Here is a 20058-nt window from a genome sequence, read left to right on the forward strand (position 1 = left end):
CAAATTCTGTAAAACTGCCTGAAAAAAAACTCACATTGGTTTAAATAACCCATTTAAGTCTTGTGCATTTGCTGTTTTTCTGTGTTGCTAAGGAAAGGTGGTTCCCTGATAATTGTTTAAAGGTTTTGACTCAGAACATGGGTTTTATAGTGTATTTTCTAATCAGGAGCAGAGCTTTTGTGTGAATTTATGTAAGAAGTCATATATAAGCTGCTAAAATTTCAATTTTTACCCTTTAACTTAAAAATATGACTTAATCCATTGTGATGAACGGCTTTATATGACTAATTTGCCTTATGATACACACGAAACAGAATCCTGTCAAAAAAACAAATCCCCTCAAATTATTATATTGATTCAAGACACTTTTTCTTAAAAGTTTTGGGTATAGGGGAACAGCAAATTCTTTCAAAACATTTAGAGCCTTTAAATCTGCTTCGTTAAAGGCGTTCAGTGCAGCTAGTGAACTGAACTGATGTTATTTTATTATTATTACTCGTATTTTCTCTGTGTTTCCAGAACTCGGAGCGAGGGAGCCGGGCCGCGCTCCGCACCACAAGTCCCATGAGGTGCTGCGGCGCGCAGGGGAAGCCGGGATAGAGGTGGGAGGCTCGAGACCGCCATGGAGGAGAAGCTGCAGCGGGTAACAGCGGGGCCGGGCCGCGGCTCTCAGGGAGAGGAGTTTTCTCAAGGTGTCGGTGATCCCATCCTGGGGCCGCCTGCGACTGCGCCTGGCAGCCAGTCGTCCGCCCTGGGGCTGCTTCCGGCGGCGCAGGGCCTGACGGGGGAGGGGGGGCGGACCGGGTGCCGTACCGTGGCGGGCGGGGTGCCGGCTCTCAGGGCGGCTCGCGGTCCTGGCACACAAGGCACCCGGGTGGCTGCGCTGAGGGTTTGCCCAGGCAGTTGTTGCTCTGGATCTGGTGTGCGCAGCTTAAGAGTAGAAACGAGCCCCTGTCGTTTGCCTGGTCCATTAAGCGCTGGGGATGGGCGAGATGTGGTCGCTGGGTGGGTTTTGCAGCTGTTTCCCCGCTTTATCCTCTGCTATCTACCAGATAACTGCCCGAGCTCGCTGACTTAAAGCTCACGGCTGGTTTAAGATCCTAAGTTATGAAGCTCTCGGGTGCCTGAAGTTTCAGCGTTTCAACACTTAATCACTGGAGAGAGTGGCAGCAAGATGGAATTCATCCGTGTCTGCAAACTTGGCTTTCTTGCAGTGTTATAGTTTTCACCTACACGTAATTAGTGCTGTTTGCTTCTAAGGGCTTGATGCTTTTCTTCTCAGAATAGTTCAGGGTGATGTTTGCTCTGTGCGGTATATGTAGTTGAGATGCTGCTACAGTGGAAGCATAAAGAAACATGCTAGAAGGAAATATCTTTTAAAATTATAAGGCTGGGTCCTTTTCCACCAGGTTGCCTAGGCAGCCTTAGACAAGAATTTATGTTTCCTTAGTGTTGAACTTCCATGTGTTCAATTATTACCAGTTATAATCTTTCATTACCACCTAAGAGCACTGTGTTAATCTCTGTCTCGCTTCTTGTAGAAGAATGGCTGCAGAAGCGTGGCCTTAGAATCTCTGAAGATCTGCACAATCCAGGCCTGGTATTAGAATAGGCCTGTAATTAGAATTGTGCTGAAGTTGCTGTGCTGAAGATAACAAGAAAGGTAGCCTTGAGCTATTCTTGAATCCTGAGACCAAGTAATGATTTTGTGCCAACAGGCCGTGGCTGTAACAAGCTACAGCTGCTGGGAAAGCAGGTGCAGGGCCAAGAAAGATAGGGACCGGTATGGGAAAATAGGGAGTAACAAACTACAAGGCTGAAGCATAGCAACACAATTAGCTACATGGATAGAATGCTTATTTTAGTCATGATAATTAGGGGTGTGAGAACCGCGTGTGCTTAGAGACTAATAGCCAATCATATTTCTGCTTTATGAATATGCATGTGTATCGGTTCTATATAAGTAGTGTTAGAAACTAATAAAGTGGAGCAAGATGCATAACTCATATTGAGCGTCTTCTTGACTCTGGCGAACCCTTCTTCCAACATTTGGCACCCGAACCATGGGAAAGTTGGAAATAGCTGGAAAAACTCTGCCTTTGCATTGTAACGGTGGGCTTTGCAAATTGAGAGTTGCCAAGAGGAGTTCGAGCAGGAAGGCGTCCGTAAGGAGTAAAGACGTCTGAATCCAGCAGTGAGCTCCTGCACGGACCTGCACCGGTAAGACCGTTTTTGCCTCGATAATGGAAAGGGAGGCGGCACTCACGCTATTAACTGATATTCTTGCTAAGCGAGAGGCTAGCGTGAGCACAAAGAAGCTCCATGAGCTCTGTAGGTGGGCGAATGAAAAAGGACACTTAAAAGACCCGCAATTGATGTTTAGTGCGACTGAGTGGCGAGAGATCGGGGATTCCCTTTGCGATGCGATCCTTAGCGGCAGCAAGTTGGCCAAGGACTTGGGGACTACCTGGCGGGAGGTCATGAACCATTTACAGTCAATGGTTGCGGAGAAAAAATGGCTATGGCTGCCTCAGACCTCCTCGGTCGGGAAACCGAGTCGGAGTCTACCTGATTATTTGGTCAAGGTGCTTCGTCTGCAAAAGGCATAATTGTGCCTATTAAAAAGTCTGCGACAGAGCTATTACAGCCGACACAGTCTCCGGAGGGTGCCGCTGCAATGGGTGCTCTGCGCCGCCCCGAAAGCTACCGAGAGCCACCCCCCCGCTAGATGAGGACGAGGGTACTAGAGTGGGTCCGAGCACGCCTCTGAATGAGAGCGCAGAGTCCAATAAAGAAAATGAGCCCACCCCAGCTGCACCTGCCCCGATACCCCATCCCCGAACAAAACCGTCCAACCGGACTCTAAATCGCTTGCAGCAGCAATTGAACAAATGTCATCTGCCTACTGCTGGTCGTGATCTTCGGATCCTGACCCAGGAAAGCGTTATCCTCCACCCTGCCGCTCCCCAAAGTCGTCGGTCTGGGGTTATAAGAGACGCTATATTGGAGGGAGAGTGGGAAGCTGCTTCTGCTGTTGCATGTCCGGTGCGGACCACCACTTTACCAGATGGTTCAGCAGCCGCAGCGTGGAAACCTTTTGATTGGAAGTTTATGCAGCAGCTACGACAAACTGTTACACAATATGATTTGCAATCAGAACCAGCCAAGCACCTGCTGAATTATTTGTTTGACTCTGAAATCATGACACCCAGTGACTGTACTTCGCTAGCCAGATTGCTTCTTACACCAGCACAGTTCCCCGCGCCCCGCCAGCGTGCCGTGCCGTGCCCCGCAGCTCCCCCCGCTCGCCCGCCCACCCACCGCCACGGATCCCCCCAGCTGCTGGCGAAAAGGGGAGTCCAGAGTTCGGTGTAGAACTGCAGATCGCACCCCCGCCGGTGGTAAGACCGCGTGGTGTAAATCGCGGCAGGACTCTACGCTAAATTCCTCTCGGGGGGGGGGGGGGGGGGGGGGCACTACGGAACGCCGCGACGAGTAAATCGCGGCAGGGCTTCTCCGCGCTGATATCCTTTCTGTGAAAGGGGAGAGCTCTGAGAAGACCGCGATGGAATTAGATGCGGCGGCAATTAAACTGTTAACTAGCATCCTCCTTGGGAGAGGGGAGGGCGTTAAAGAGACAGAAGTGGAGACCTTAGTTCGCTGGGCACGGTAAAAAAAAAAAAAAAAAAAAAAAAAAAAACAAACAAACAAACAAAAAAAAACCAAACAAAAAAAAACCCACAACAAAAACCAGCAGTGCCGGCACCCTTAGAAGCGTTGGGAGGAGATGTGGTAGAAAAGCCGGTGGAGCAGAAGGGTGATTCACCTAAGCCTTCTCTCTTGGCTTTTCGGAGTTGGGCATACTCGTCCTATGAAGGGTATGTCCGCCCCTGCGTGTTCAACAGTGCTGGAGCTTTTAGATAAGACAGAGAACAAACCGAAAGTTACTCCTCGAGAGCCTGCGGTACTGAGCCGAACCCGGAAGAGGCGGCCGAGCCCCCCCCAGGAGGGCGGGGCAGCGAGTCCTGCTGCACCAATCACGTCAGGGCTGGCAGAAGCGCCGTGCGGTGACGTACCCTCCTCATCCTGAAACGTCATCGGACGGGTTTGAGGAGGAAGGCGGGGAGAAACCTTGTGATAACAATGCAGAGAAATCCTTACAGGAGGTAATAGATAAATTAAGAAAACTAGTAAAGCGAGTTATAATGAACCTGCCTACTACTTCAATACCTGTAATTCCTCCAGTTAGCCCAACTACCCCACCGATGCTGAACTCAAGAAAAGATCCAATTCTACAGCATTGGTCTGGTGTTATTCCTGATGCTATTTTGGAGGGTGATTGGCAGCTGACCAGCTCGTTAGCTTGTCCAGTACTGATTAATAATCTTGATGCACATAATTGGGACATGATTTATGGAAGGTTAATGATCAGATGTTAGCGATGGCAGTGTTGCAACCTGCTCTTGCACCATTTTTGATGATCCCTCAGATGTGGCAAATTGTTGTGATAGACTTGAAAGACTGTTCTGTCTTTTTTTACGATTCCATTACACCCTGATGACACACAAAGAGACTCACTAACGATGATTTGCATCCGTTCCGATCCTGGTTGCATGGCACCAAAGCCAACAGTCCTCGAACTTGTTCACCAGAACAGCGGGCTGCCCTAGAAGTTGTGCCCCGCAAGATTCAGACTGGCTGGTGTGGTCGCTGTATGGCGAATTATCCGTTATCTTTTTTGGTTTGTAATGTTCCCACTTTATCTTTTGCCCTTATTTTACAATGACAAAACAAAAAGGGGGAAAATACGGCGATCGTTTTAGAGTGGTTGTTTTTGCCATTGCAACCCAGACATCGTATTTTAAGTCATCCTGAAGCAGTAGCGGCCTTGGTGAGAAAAGGAAGAGACAGGATTGTTGAAATTGATGGGACTTGAACCGGCAGATATCAGTATTCCAGTTCGTAGTGATGATTATGAATGGCTTCTGAGACATTCAACAGCCATACAGGAAGCCTTGATGGGTTATACAGGTGTTGTACACAACAACCGGCCAGAAGGACCTCTCTGGAAAATGTTGGAACATTATCAGTGGATTGTGAGGCCGTTACGCTCAAAAAGACCAGCTGAAGGGCCAACGGTGTTTACAGATGCAGGATGAAAGATGAAGAAGGCTGCGTGTGTTTGGCAATCCGATAATCAGTGGCAGAAACAAGTGATCACCGGTGAACCACGGGACAACCTTCAAACCTTAGAACTGAAAGCAGTTGTTGAAAGGGCAAACCGTACCCTGAAGGATTATCTTCAGAGACAGAAAGTATCGCAGGACATCGATGTAACTAAACGGTTGACTAAGGTGTTGTTTACCTTAAACTATCTCTCCCTTACGGAGGATAGAGAGGGACCGCCTGTTGTTATACATCACCAAACAGCACGAGGGAACCAAACAACTACAGTTCCTGGTTTGAATGTTCTGTATAAAAATATGGCTTCAGGCGTATGGGAAGGACCTAACCCGGTGTTATTTATCGGAAGAGGTTATTTTTGTATCTCCACAGATAAAGGACCTATATGGGTCCCTAGCAAGTTTGTGCGACCTGTATGTCAAGATCAGAAGACAGAAGAGAAGACTCAGAGCAAGCAGGCGGGATAAACTGTCTATGTTGTAAGGGATGTAACCCGCGGGTATTATGCCAATGTATGCTATGTGGGGTAAAACGGTACTGTAGGCTAAAGTTTAAATGTAAATGGTGTAAAGAGTGTATGTGTTTGATTAGTAACCGGGCATGAAGCAAGAGAAAGCATACGACTAGTGTAATACCATGCTGATTGGAGACAGTATACATCATCAGAATCTGTGAAAGCACAGATTTGTGGGGTGGAATGAAAAAAAAAAAAAAAGGTGGAAATTGTAGGACTAAACATGTTTAAGTGGTGGTCTTGATGAATTTTTTACCCATTGGCCAAAGTTTTTTTGACATCTTGCCTAGAACAAACATATGTGTGACATAGGCAAATATCACAGGGGTAACAGACTTTTGTTTACGTTTGCAGCAAGCAGGCAACCCCTTTAGAACTTGCTTAATTGGTATTCCCCTGCAGGAGAAAGAAGCGGACTTTGATGGCTTTTGGAATGTTATAAAAGAGTGGATCTGACTTCCAATGAAAAGGGAACATGCCTGAGTCAGAATGGGCAATTTGTTTGGCCTTCTATGCGTAATGCAGCGTGGCAGAAAACGGTTATTGAGAATTTGAATCGACCATATCATTTGCCATTGCAGGAGTTAGACCTATTATGTAGCATTACGCCCGTTAAATACATTAACGTGACTGCAACGGGAATGCCAGAATGCGAGGTCATGGTACCACCACATCAACCTCTAAATGGCACTGGAGTAATTTGGTTTGGTGACCCGTGGCGGTTATGGCTAACACGTCAAGGTGAATGGGAGTTTTATACAAGGTTTCAAAATCTAACCGGTTCACCTAATTGGGGTGAACTGAAAGCTGGAGGCTTACATGTAAATGTATCAGGGGGCTATCAGTTGCCACCGGGAGTCTTTTTGATATGTGGAGATAGAGCGTGGCCAAAGATTCCTTTGAATCCTGTCAGTGGACCATGTTATTTAGGGCGTTTAACTTTGTTTGCTCCACGTATGAAAGACTTATTGAAAATGACTCAACAATCTCATAGATCACGGAGGGCACTGCGCACCTTTGATAAAACATGTAATGACCGAGTCGATCTGCAGTCTGTAACAACAAATGTCTTAGCCTCCATATTTATGCCAGGAGCAATGACTGCATTAAACGCTAAGAATATACGCAGGTTAGCGTGTTGGGGAGAGAAGCAATTTAATCTTACATCACAGATTTTAAGTTTGTTATCGCTTGATGTAGATAGTGTTAGGCATGCTACATTACAAAATAGAGCTGCAATAGATTTTTTGTTATTAGCCCATGGACACGGTTGTGAGGATTTTGAAGGGATGTGTTGTGTGAACCTTTCCGATCATTCCATATCTATGCACAAGAAGTTGTCACAACTGCAGGGAAACATGAAGCATATTCTTGCTGATGATAATCCCTTTGATGAATGGTTGAGAGGATTGGGCATTACAGGTTGGTTAAAGACATTATTGACAGAAGGAATACGCTTTGTTATAATCGTTATTGTAATACTTTTAGTTTTTAGCTGTGTTTTTTCTTTTTTAAAGAGAGTAGTTTTTAACATAACCAATCAGGCCTGACTTGTGCAAAAGAAAAAAGGGGGGATTGTAGAAGAATGGCTGCAGAAGCGTGGCCTTAGAATCTCTGAAGATCTGCACAATCCAGGCCTGGTATTAGAATAGGCCTGTAATTAGAATTGTGCTGAAGTTGCTGTGCTGAAGATAACAAGAAAGGTAGCCTTGAGCTATTCTTGAATCTTGAGACCAAGTAATGATGTTGTGCCAACAGGCTGTGGCTGTAACAAGCTACAGCTGCTGGGAAAGCAGGTGCAGGGCCAAGAAAGATAGGGACCGGTATGGGAAAATAGGGAGTAACAAACTACAAGGCTGAAGCATAGCAACACAATTAGCTACATGGATAGAATGCTTATTTTAGTCATGATAATTAGGGGTGTGAGAACCGCGTGTGCTTAGAGACTAATAGCCAATCATATTTCTGCTTTACGAATATGCATGTGTATCTATTCTATATAAGTAGTGTTAGAAACTAATAAAGTGGAGCAAGATGCATAACTCATATTGAGCGTCTTCTTGACTCCGGCAAACCCTTCTCCCCAGCAATCACCCTCACATCTGGATGTAGGAACCTACATCTGGGCTGGAGGTGAGTTTATCAGATCTTTCTGCACAGGATCACTGAGCTATGGGCTTCTCTTGCTGCCCTGACAGTAAAGTATGGGTGCACCCAACGACGGCTGCTGCAACAGCCTGCTCTTTGGCCTTGCAGAAAGCAATGCTGCCCCACACTTCAATTCAAAACACCACTGCAAAGGTCATTTCCCTAGCAGGCCCTCTCCCACCACTACTCTATGGACTCAGAGCTAGCTTCTGTACTCCAACAAAACATCACAGCCATGGAGATATCCTGACTCCACCACCCACGGGGCCAAGTCCCATCTTTCAGCCCTGCAGTGCCACTCATACTTCCCATAGGCTTTTGAAGGATCACTGCTTTCCTTCAAATTACTTCTTAAAAATGCATATTGCACTTCTTCCAACATCTTCTGACCTTTTCAGTGGTAGAAATTGTGCTTTGCAAGGCTCATGCCTGTACATTGTGGTAACTCTTTCCCTCCTGCTAGCCTGTAGAGACTGTTCCGAATGGTCAGGGTTTAGGCAGTTTTATCCCACGCTGCGTTAATGCAGTTTTTATCAGCTGCCCAAATAGCCATTAACATTTCTTGGATCGTTAACTGTGTCTGTAGCAAACAGGTCATATGAATAAAAAGATAAAATTTTATCACCTGGTGATAAGCAGGTGTTCAGAGAAATGAGTGGGATTAAAAGGGAAATGTTTTTCTAAACTATAGAAGGTGTTTGAAGAAGAGACAAAGGAAGTTGTCTCCCTTTTTTCTGCCCATGCTTCAACTGATGTAGTAGGAGTTACTCTTCAGGAATGCAGAGCTTGTAGTGCTTTACATTTCTCACACCTATCAGCTGTTTTGTGTCATTTCATTTGAGCGTTTACTTTTTTTCCCTTCGCTGGCAAGTTACTGTATGGCTAAAGAAAATATATGGGAGTGAGCCTATTCCACAATACGAAGTGAATGAAAGGACAGTCGATATCTTGTACAAGCTTGTAGAATACAATGAAGCCAGAGACAGGGATTTTTCTTTGCTGATAGAGGACATGAAGCAGAAGGCTGCAGAATATGAAGCTGAAGGTGAGTTCAAAGCTCCAGTTCTCAGTTCAAAGTCAGTGTTTCTTAATGACCCTCAAGATTGTCTTTGTTAAAATCTTAAACATACCTATATATACACACACGTATATAATTGGAACGAACTCGGCTTTTGTTCTGGTACAGCTTTTACTACAATACATCCTATGCCTTCCTGTCAGCAAAGTTTACAGAGACATAAGGTTGGTCAAGAGCAATTTTGTAAGCCCTCTTGAGCAGGCTGTAAATACGGACAAGCAGATTGATTGCTGAAACCTCCTAGCCTGCTGGGCTGAATAGCACCGCATTGAAATATTGGCTGGATAGACAGGGAAGCATTAAGAGTCTAAGCTGGTGCTAAAGCACTGTTAAGAAAAGCACTTGAGGAGTCTGAAACAGTGAGGTGATTAAGTTATGCTCAAGCTGCCTGGAGTGAGTGTTTGATAATGTGTATTTTTTGGAGCAAGTGAGTGGTTCAGGGGACCATAATACATTTTTAACAGGTGTGTTAAAGGATTGTCCTTTCACTGGCTTTTTTCAGGAAGGAATTTTACTTTTCTGTGAAAACACTGACATTGTATACATGAGGACGTTTTTTGTAAAAACCCTATGTGTTTTTTTTTCCTTTGAGTCTTCTAGCACCTTGCCATCAAACAAATAATAATGAAGATCAGATGGTTGTTTTAGCCTGTCAGAGAACGTAGGCACTACCAGGCAGGTCTGCATGTGAGCTCTGCTGCAAATCCAGACTTCCTAGGTCTGCCATGACAAGCATGTGCTCAGGAACAGGCTTAGGCTGAGCTCTGCAGGGAGAACCTATGTGTGCTCATCACCATAGCACAAGGGTGAACTTTTGTTTGTATGAGTTCAGAGAGGCTGGTCAGGGGAGTGGAGCAGTGCTCCCTTCCTCAACACGCTGAATTTGGTTAACACGTGGGGATGTGGCAGCAGTTTGGCATGTTTCAGATTTCCTTTAAGATGTCTTTCTGTAACAGTGGGGAGATAGCCAAAGTTTCTGGAGCAGGATTGGGTTCTAGCTTTGGAGAATCCCTTAAAAGAACAGTAATATAAAAAAAGAAATTACTCTTTTGGGTTGTATTTGTTTTCCAGCTAACTATCTACAGGGCTTTCTCGCAGAAAGCCTGGGTCTTTCCCTATCCAGTCTGTCCAGCAAAGGCATCAAGTACCTTGATGTCCTGGTAAACACTGCAATGACACTTGAAACGAAGGACACTTCTCTTGCCAGGTAATTCTTTCCACTGTGCTTCAGGGGTGATGGTCTGTGCTGTTTCCCTCTGGTTTGTCAATTCAGCAGTTTCAAACTTGAATTTCACACCAGGAATCTTACTTGTCCAGCTCATTTTGCACCCCTTAGGCAGCTTTGGAGGACACAGGAACTGAGCACAAAACTAACTCTTAATTGTTCCAGCAAAGGAAGTCTCTGAAGCCTGAGAAGCGAGGCGTTAAATGCCTCCTCCTTTTTAGCACAAGCTAGACCAGCACTCATGCTGCTTAGGCAAGGACTGGAGAACTGTAACAGGTCTTTCAGCTCCTCGTTTTTCCCTCTCTTATCTGGCTTCACTTAATGTAAGGAGACTAGCTTACCCATAGAGAAATAGCAGCTGTTAGTCTGGTCTTCCTGGGCACCTCTCTATAGCTGGACTTTGACCCAGCAGGTTTCTGCAGAGCACCGGTGGTAAGGAAGGGCCAAAATCTGCCTTAGAATCCAATTTTTGCATGATGTTCAGGAGCTTGGCTCTCACAGCTCTTCTGAGCTGGAGGGGAGAGCAGCTTTGAACCATTTGGGAAGAGGAAGAGACTGAAATACTGTCGAGCATGTCTTGGGAACATGCATTTTCAGGGACTGAATACAATTTCCCTCAAAGGCAATTTGGCAAGCCAGGAGTGGAGCATCTGATGATTTCAAACCCAGTGGTTATGTTCGGTAGAGTGCCAGGTCTTGTTCACTTACTCCTACTCAGATTGCTGGGCCATTTCTGTTTCCAGATGAAATCTTTGTTAGTTAAGGGAAGCAAATACCCTTAGTGACTTACTTTAATTTCCTCCTATCATATTATGAGAACAAAACAAAGTCATTTGTGTAAAGTGGGGAGAAAATAATTCTGAGTTTCAGAAGAGCTGACTCCTGAGCATTCCCATTGAATCTCTCTCTTCACCAGCTTCTTCAGTGCCATCAATGATATGACATCAGAGCTGTATGAAACAGAATCAAATAACAGAGAAATGGAACTGGAATTGAGCAACATCAGGGAAAATCTAACTGCAGTGCTGATGCTGGAAAAGCAGTTAGAGGAGTGAGTAATGGATGACAGAGGGGGGAGATGTAAGCGATACTGCTGATCTCTGCAGTGTGGACTTTGGTTGTAATAACTAACAAGGATAATGAATTTTCAGGGTTTCGACACATCTCTAATTCACAATATTTGGAAGTATTTCTCAAAAAGTACGTGTTATGGATGCATTCAGTAATCAAGAGAGATTTGGGGTACCATCAAACCTGTGATTTTAAACCAAAAATGGTCTACAAGCCATTTTCAGGTATGGGCTGTCATCTTCCACCAGTTGCCTTCCTCTGAAGGCAAACCTGATTTTCTTACCACATTTAGCGTGGGCTCTGTAGTCAGAGTCAGAAGGAGCCAGGCAAAACAAAAAAATGTTTCCAGATAAGAATTTCCTTTAACCAGTGTGTGGAAGACTTGAAAAAATAATAATAAAAAAGAAAATCAGTCTCTAGTCCATTCCCTAGAGGATGTAATCTGTAGTGCTTTGCCAAGCATAGCAGGATCAATGCCTGCCTTGAGTGAGGATTGGCTCAGATGATCTCCACAGCCTCTTTCCGGTCTAATTATTTTCTGGGTTTTGTCTTTTAAAGTAGTGCTGCTTGTAGCAAAGATACCAGACCTGTGTACTTTGTGCGGGTTTGCCATGGCTTCTCTCTGTGGTCTTAAGTTTAGCTTGCTTAACAGGTCTTTAACTGAATTATGGAATTATGCAGAAGACTGTTACTCTTTGCTTTTGTGCGTATGGCTTTCCCCTTGGCCTGTTTTGTTTTTGGGTTTTTTTTCCCCTGGCCTTTGGGACTCTGGATGTAACAGCTGTGGATGTTTCCACTAGGAAATCTCACAGTGAAATGCAGGTTTTTCTCCATCCTCTCCCTTCTTGTGTTGGTTATATTACAGAGTTTATCTTGAGCATAGATAATTCAGCAGTATTTGTATACTGGTATTTCTTTGAATGTAAAAGTTTGTTTCTTTCTGTATTTTTCTTTTTTTAAAGGATCTTAAAAAAACAAGAACATCTGGAAATAGAAAAGGGCAAAGATGAAAGCAGATCCCAGTACATGGAGTTCCTGAAAAATAAATATGAGGATACAGAAGTCAAGATCAAAGCTGCTGAGGTAGATGGAAGGAATTTTCTAACAAGATGTTGTAATGGGATGACACAGTCATGGCTGGTCAGGCCCAAAATTCTAGTTACAGAAACATCCCAGGAGCTTCTTAAACTCCAGGACCGAGGACTCTTGGGCTAACAGGATAATGTGTTACTACACTTCAGTTGTTCTGGCTGTATTCCTGGTCTCTTCTCAGGATATTGTATGATAAATGCAAGGGCACTTTTGCTTCTTTCACTGAGAACTACTAGCTCAGACTGCCTTGTGCTTATTGCAAGGTGCTGTCATATAAGAGTATAGAGGCAGTTAACAGTATAGCAGCTGATTCCCTGAGGTAAATTGTGTGTTAAAATTCTGAATATAGCCATTTTTTGAAATTAATGATTAAACACAGAAGACAGAAGTTGTACTATCTTCTTCTTCACCTCTCCTACATGATGAAGGATGTGTGAATGCTTTATTCAACACTTGGGTGCTGTCTGATACCTTGACAAATGTGAGATGGAAAACATTGTGTTAGAGTTGATGAGGTTTTACTGAGAAGCCTCTTCTCAGCCTGCCATGTGCTGTTCTCCCAGTAGTTCCCTGGAAAGACTTGTTAGTGATACAGATTTTAGTAGCAACTGATTTAATATACCAGCTGTAGCTGTGATTCATATAGCACATTTCTGTTGATAAACTGCATTCCTCTTTTCCTGTTTAGGACAAAACCCAAGGAAATGGTAACGTTTTTTCCTCCCTGTTATATTTTTCTGGTCAGTTATGAATAAACTCTTTCCTGTTTGTAGGAGCAGCTTGCTGCCACGGGGTTGGAACAATCACTGACACACAAGTCACTCATGAGCCTGTCTGAGGTAGGTCTTCTGGTACAAGATGGTTGTTTCTATGGTGGTGTGGACCAGGCTCTTTTGTTGGGTGGTTTCAGGAAATGTAGGTTGCTATTTGGTTACCTGAACAAATGTTAATGGTAAAAAGAAGCACAAATAAAAATCTCATAGATGGATACCTCTAAACTGGGGTGTGTTGGATGGATTTGTCCATCTTGGAAACTGAGAAGCTTTTATGGGTGCTGAATTGGTACCTTCAGGACTAGATGTGGGCTTATTTTGGACTTGGGAAGAAGCTTTCCTTCTGGACTGATTGAGGGGAACAGCTGGAATCTTTATTTTTGTTGCCTTTTGTTTTTCTCTGTCTTCTCTTTCTGCCTCTGTCTGTAATTGGGAATATAGCCTGCTAGAGAACATCCATGGAATAAATTCCCTGCCGCTGAAAGAACATTGCCAGCTCGTGATCTGCCTCTTCTCTTTGTGATCTGTGTTGCAAGCAGAGTGGATATTCTGTGGATGATATCCTGTTACATGGGTACCTGTGTATTGTAGTGACTTGATAAAATGACCCAGGTGATTCTTTCTACTTTGTGTGAAATAAACCTGCTTTCAAGGGGAGGAGATCAAGTGAAACCAAAATTCTGAACCCCTATGCTTTTTTTAAATACAGCATTTTTCAGCTGTATTGTAAGCCCAGCAGGATAATGTGTCAAAGGAAAAAGCACATTTCTTGAATTACTAGCTATAGATTCTCCAGGTTTGTTCTGAAGCATTTGTACCCATGTACCACTGTCATGGTTTAACCCCAGCTGGTAACTAAGCACCACGCAGCCATTTGCTCATTTCTACACCCCCCTGGCAGAGTGGGGAGGAGAGTTGGGGGGGGGGGGGGGGGGGAAGGTAAAACTCATGGGTTGAGATAAGAACAATTTAATAACTGAGATAAATTAAAATATAATAATAATAGTAATGAAAAGGAGAGAGAGAAAGAGAGAGGAATAAAACCTGAGGGGAAAAAAGCCACCCAAACAATAAATGATGCACAACGCAATTGCTGCCCACCCACTGACTGATGCTCAGCCAGTCCCTGAGCCAGCGATCAGCTTCCCTGACCAACTCCCCCTAGTTTATACACTGAGCGTGACATTGTGTGGTATGGAATATCCCTTTGGCTAGTTTGGGTCAGCTGTTCTGGCTGTGTCCCTTCCTGGCCTCTTGTGCCCTTCCTTACTGGCAGAGCATGGGAAACTGAAAAGTTTTTGCTGCTGTGTATGCAAAACTGTTTTCACGCAGAAGCCATAGATATGACAATGTATATCCTTGGGGCTCAGTTCCTGCTCTGGCCTACAGTGAAATTAATAGTGAAAGTTCTCTGTGGTGGATTCTCATTTGAAATCCACTCTCCTTTCAGGGAGGTGAGATCAGGTGGTAATACTGTAAGAAAAGACAGCTGAAGATGTCTTCAGAACCAAGAAAAAATTAATTAATACCTCTGCATAGAAATTTGAACAGGGTTTGACTGACTGGTAACTGAATGAATAGCAGATCTTTAGTTTTTTATGGGTTTAAAGAAGGCTCGTGAAAGCACTCAACATCTGTGAAATCTTAAATGCTGTAGATAATTGTGGATCTATTTGACTGATTTACATCACTTCTACAAGTAAGAGTATAGAATATAATCTGCCTTGCTCTCTTCACAGGAACTGGTTGGACTGCAGGAGGGAATTGTGCCTTTGAAGAAGAAACTGGAGTCCTACCTAGATTTAAATCCTGTAATTATTCCCCCCTCCCCCACCCCCCTGTTCTAATGTATTTGCCATCAGATTAATTTTAATGGACTTGAGAATGTAAGCGGTATTGTGGTGGTGGTTTCAGTGGACAGGTAGATTGTGGTGGTGGTTTCAGTGGACAGGTAGATGTCCTACAGGTCTATTCATGATGTTAACAGAAGACTTTCTGTTTATTAATAAAAGCCAAGAAATTAAGTATGTTTACCAGGCAAACTTTTTTCTAACAAAATGCATAGATTTGCTGGGCGAGCTCAGTATCAAGGTGAATTAGCTAGTAATTAGACAAAGAAATGTGGAAGGAAATATCATTCCTTAGTATAGCAAAGTTTTTGAGATTTACCAATATATTAGCTATAAATGTCATCGGGCTGTCAATATGGTGGATGCACCACGTTGTGCAGAGGTTGGAGCTGTGAGTAAGACTTTAACAATTGTGAAGAAATAGTCAAAGGTAGGTGTTTTCCCCTAAACAAGTACTCTAGCTTGTGTGAGTACTAGTTGCTCCATCATTTTCTTTGATTTCTCTTGAGGGTGCTGGGTACTCAGTGCTTGGAAAATGCAGGTTTCTCATTTAGGTGACTAAATTGCAGTTGTGAAAGCCCCTGTCTGTGTATCTCTTCTTCAGTTTATCTTTTGGCTATTGTTGCTCTTGGTCCCTGTACTAGGAGTTACTGTCAGACTGCTGTGGGAAGCATCTTTTATAAAAAAGATTTTACTCTTTTTCAAACTGGAACAATTGTTACAAAAGACACTTTCAGTTAAGGGTAATTTTGTGACAACTTTATAGTGTCTTAAAAACTCGGGGGTAAAAAAGGCTTCAGTCCATGAAACAGAAGGCCTTGGCTTTGTGTGATGTCTGTACATCCCGCCTGTGATATCCGGGGCTACTAAAGCCAAGTATTCCCAGTATCCTTTGAAAGATTGCCATTGCTTTTACAGATGAGTATTAAGGACTTTTGACTTTGTCATTCAGGGGAGAAGTGGCAAGAACAAGTGTGAATGGTTGAATGGGTTTTGGTTTTATTAAATACAGTTTTAACTATCTAGTTTACAGTTTTGTATTTGAGTTAGCCTCATATAGCCCTTGTTACCTCCTCATCTGAGCACCCCACAGCCTTTAACAGAGCTAACGTCAGACCTTTGTAAGAGATAAAAAAGGTTTGTTCCAGTTCTTATAAATGGGGCACAGAGGTCCAGAGAAAGAGACTTGTCCAAAATCACACAGAAACTGCAATTAATCATGACTCTTGTGTAATGAACTACGGACCTGTTGGCTGGGCCACACTTCTCTGCCTCTCAACTACTGCTGTCTCACTCCTAGAAGGAAAGGATGAAGGGAGAGGGTGGTACTGCTTCTCTTTTAAATCCATCTTAGCCCAAGAGGCAGCTGCTTCCTTAAGTGAAACAGGACATTAAATGGGATTAGGTTCTCCAATTCCCCCCTCCTGCCTGTCTTGCTGTTAGTGGAGAGAGAGAGAGCCTCAATGCCTTGCTCCTATGGGCAGGAGGAGGGAGGAAGGTTTATCCTGGCAAGCTTATTGTGCTTTGGAAAATTCATGCATAGACATGTTTAAAATCTAGTTTCTCAACTGGTAGGTTTGCAAAATTGCTAAAAATGGGGTTTTCACAGAAGACTTTCTAAAGACTATATAGACTTTAGACCATACCAGACTTCTGAAAAATGTGTAATTGCCCAAACCAAACTAGGCTTTTAATGTCAGTACCTTTTACAAGTGAAGGCTGTACACAAAACTGATTTCATTATCCCTGAATGCCCTGAGGCACGTCATTAGACTCTTGCAATCAGGTGGGGACTCTGTTTCCAGCTGAAACGGTGATTTATTTTTTTTCATGCCATTTTCTCTCATTAGAATCCTTCACTTGTGCAAGTGAAGACTGTAGAAGTAAAATGAGAACTGGTAAGAGATTTTTACCTTTCACAGATATTTAAATGAGTGCCATCTTTCCAAAACAAGCTATATCTATGTGGTGACGCAAGTCGAGGCGGACTTAAAAGAAACACTATGTCTGCGTGGCTGGGTTCAGACAAAATGGCCTTTATTGTTTATACAAACTATTTATATATCTTAGACAGCACAGGTGTTAGACCCTGATAGGTTTTTGTGTCCTTCTTCTTGCTTGCTCTTTGCTGTTGCTGTAGGTGCCCTATGCTGTGGTTCTAAGTTCCGATTCTTCACATCCTGTTTACATACCTGACAATTTGTGACTGTCTTAAAGGTACACGACTAAGTCTTTGAAGTCAACTAACTTGTCTGCAGACCCGCTGCAGACCTCAACATATCTATTAATTGGTTGTGGATTTATCTACCTCAGATTGTAGTCTTAATGATATCTGGAAGGAAATATTACTCTGGTAAGGTAGAAGCTGTGCATATTGGTAGGAGGAACTGGTGTAGGAATATCTAAGTGACAAAGGCAGTTGTGTATAATGGTATCAGTGGGAATTAGGTATCTGTGTCCCTCTGGATTTTGTCTGCTTCACCTGTCAGAATGTTTATTCACTCAGCTGTGTTGCAGTTTATTGGTCTCACAACCTTCCTTGCTGCTCCTGAACTGTGAGGGCTCTAGGGCTCGTTTTATTTAACAGCTGCCTTGCAGATTGCAATAGGGACCTTCCCCTATAAAATATAATGCCTGTTCGTGTAATCTGCAGGTATGGTTGTTGGGAAACACATAAAGCTGTGTGGGAAATTGATATGTAGCTTTCCTGAATGAGCTGGGCTACATTTGAGCATAAAACTTGTCTTTATTTCTTTGGGCTACAGTCTGTTTGCTTATTGATAAAGCACAAGTGATAAGCCTTAAAGCTGTGATTTTTGAGCACAGATAGTTGAGAGTATTTTGTATGTTCTCAGATGGGACTGCTCAGGTTGTTAAACTACGTGGTTTTGATTCAGAAGTACAAGCTCACCTTCCCAGCCTGAGGCTTTTACCAGGTCAGAATACTCACCTCTGGAGAGTACCTGTTCAGCCTGAAGGTGTCCAGTATCACACTGGGGCACAACATGAAGGCAGCTGAGCTTGTGTAGCCCTTTGTTTGGAGATCTCTCTGTAGCTGCCTACAGAGACTGCTGCCGTTTGCAGTAATGAGACCTTCCTGCTCAATACTTGGGTTAATCAGTGCTAATAATATCTCAGGGTTTGATCATTGTAGCTATGTTTATCTAACAAGAATGTAAGAAAGCTGTTTTGTGAACACTAATTCCTCTTGGTTTTCTCTCCTGCTAGGATGCCTTGGAGGCAGAGTTCTCAAAACAAATTGATGTGCTGACTCTTGAGATGCCAGCACCCAGCAAACTCCAGTTCCCCTGAAGTGGCCTGCATGGAAGATGATTTCCCTTCTATTGCATATTTATTTGCACTAATAAAACATTTTGGAATTCTCACTGTACTTCTTTAGCTTTCTGCCTTAATGTTCTTGCTGTTGGATGGCACGCTTGTGACCTTCCAGCAAGCGTGCTCATTTTTAGGGGTTCATGTAGCCTTGCATTGGTAAACATCACCTATTTTTCACAAAATAAAGAAAACCAACTTTGAGTGTTATCAGCTCTTTTTCCTTATGTGATACACACCTGTAACTGGCACCTTCACCAGGACATGTTACCATCAGGATTTGGTTGACCATTATCACTTAGAATTGAGCTGATCAGGGAGTCTGGTTTTCTTCTTTTTCCCTGTCCAGGTTCTAGATTGTGCGTTTTCCTGGAGTCCTCTCTTTGGTGGTGCAAGTATGGTGATGACAGACTCTTTTTATGTCTACTAGATCATTGCCTTTTGCTTCTTTGTTTTCTCTTGTCACTTTGGCTGGGGAGACACAATTTTTTTTTCTACTCGTGGCCTGTCTGATGTTTACCAAGTTTTTGAAGATGACTTCTAGGCTCGTGCCTGGTATGCTTCTTCTTTTGAGCATTTTCATCAAACAGAAGTGGACAGCTAAATTTCTCCTTAATATCTTCAGCAGAGATTTGATATGTTAATCAAAGTGAATGATATGGAAATTGTGATCTAGGGCTCAGAACAGTGGTTCCCATTGCCTTCTAAAGCCCTACAGCATCTGAGACAACACACAAACGACATTTTCTTGCATGCGTGATGGCTGTCTCCTTCCATGGAAGCAGTCTGAGCTCTGTCTTGTTTCATGTGGGTCACAGTATTGGTTTCACAGATCAGGAAATTGTTCTGCTGATACAGGTGAGAGCTGAGCTCAGATGTAGCAGCATCAGCCTCTAGAGGTTCTGTAGTTTCATTGTCATCTGAGAAAGTGGAAGCCCATGGCACTAACCTGTAAAGTTTGCCCATGTTCAGCACTTTGAGAGATCCCAGTCTACCACTGACTACTTGTTATTTCTCCTTATGTTACAAATAGAGCTGAGCAAATGAAAGTAGATAAACAGTTTTATGGATAGTGAAGTGATGACGCGCGGAAAGTAGACTCCACAATCTGTAAGATTGTAAAGTAGGTATGTTTATTCAGCGCTGGGCAGCACGGGGGGTAGTCCCGCCAAAACCGTGCGCGCCTGACACGAAAACTTGCTCTGTTTTTATAAGGCATCTCATTACATATTCATAATGTATTGTAATGTGCCTATACATATGCGTTACCTATCCCCGCTTCATATTAAAATTAGTTCTGCGAGCCATTTCCATATTTTTTTTCTCGACTGAGTTTGCGCAGTGTCCCCTGGTGGTGGTCGTCAGGGGTCCTGAGGATGAAGGCAGGTGAGTCTTCCTCGTGACCTCCCACATCTGGCGCAGGCTCAGTAACGTCCTGGTTTTTGTCCAAACCGCAGAACTGGCTTTAGCTTGTTCTTGCAAGGTTGTAATTGTTCTTTTGACTTATATGGTCATAAAGCTGGACTTATATGGTCATAAGGCTCTTTACTCCCGTATACCTTATCACAACACCCAAACAAACCATGTAAGATCTGGCAAACAGCTAAGCAGACTATTATAATCGTTAAAACTTTACCCTAAACGGCTAAGCAGACTATCATTACCCTAAACAGCTAAGCAGACTATCATAATCATTAAACTTTACTCTATCTCTTAACCCCCCTCTCTCTCAGTCCCCCCTTTTCTAAGAAATTAGTAAATTCTTTTACTCAGACTCGAAGTATTGATTA

The 20058-nt window shown here is 43.5% G+C and overlaps 1 protein-coding gene across 1 annotated transcript; it reads left to right on the plus strand.

Moving 5' to 3' along the window:
* Nucleotides 1-622: 622 nt before the first annotated feature.
* LOC121080422 (HAUS augmin-like complex subunit 1) lies at nt 623-18478 on the plus strand. The gene is given in 10 exon segments (XM_040578442.1): nt 623-809; nt 3906-3964; nt 8639-8891; nt 9996-10131; nt 11066-11200; nt 12183-12303; nt 13086-13151; nt 14825-14896; nt 16786-16833; nt 18164-18478. Coding segments are annotated over 10 exon segments (1161 nt in total). The 3' UTR covers nt 18248-18478.
* The last annotated feature ends 1580 nt before the right edge of the window (nt 18479-20058 follow it).

The sequence above is a fragment of the Falco naumanni genome, chromosome W, assembly GCF_017639655.2.
Source record: "Falco naumanni isolate bFalNau1 chromosome W, bFalNau1.pat, whole genome shotgun sequence".
Taxonomy (NCBI): Eukaryota; Metazoa; Chordata; class Aves; order Falconiformes; family Falconidae; genus Falco; species Falco naumanni.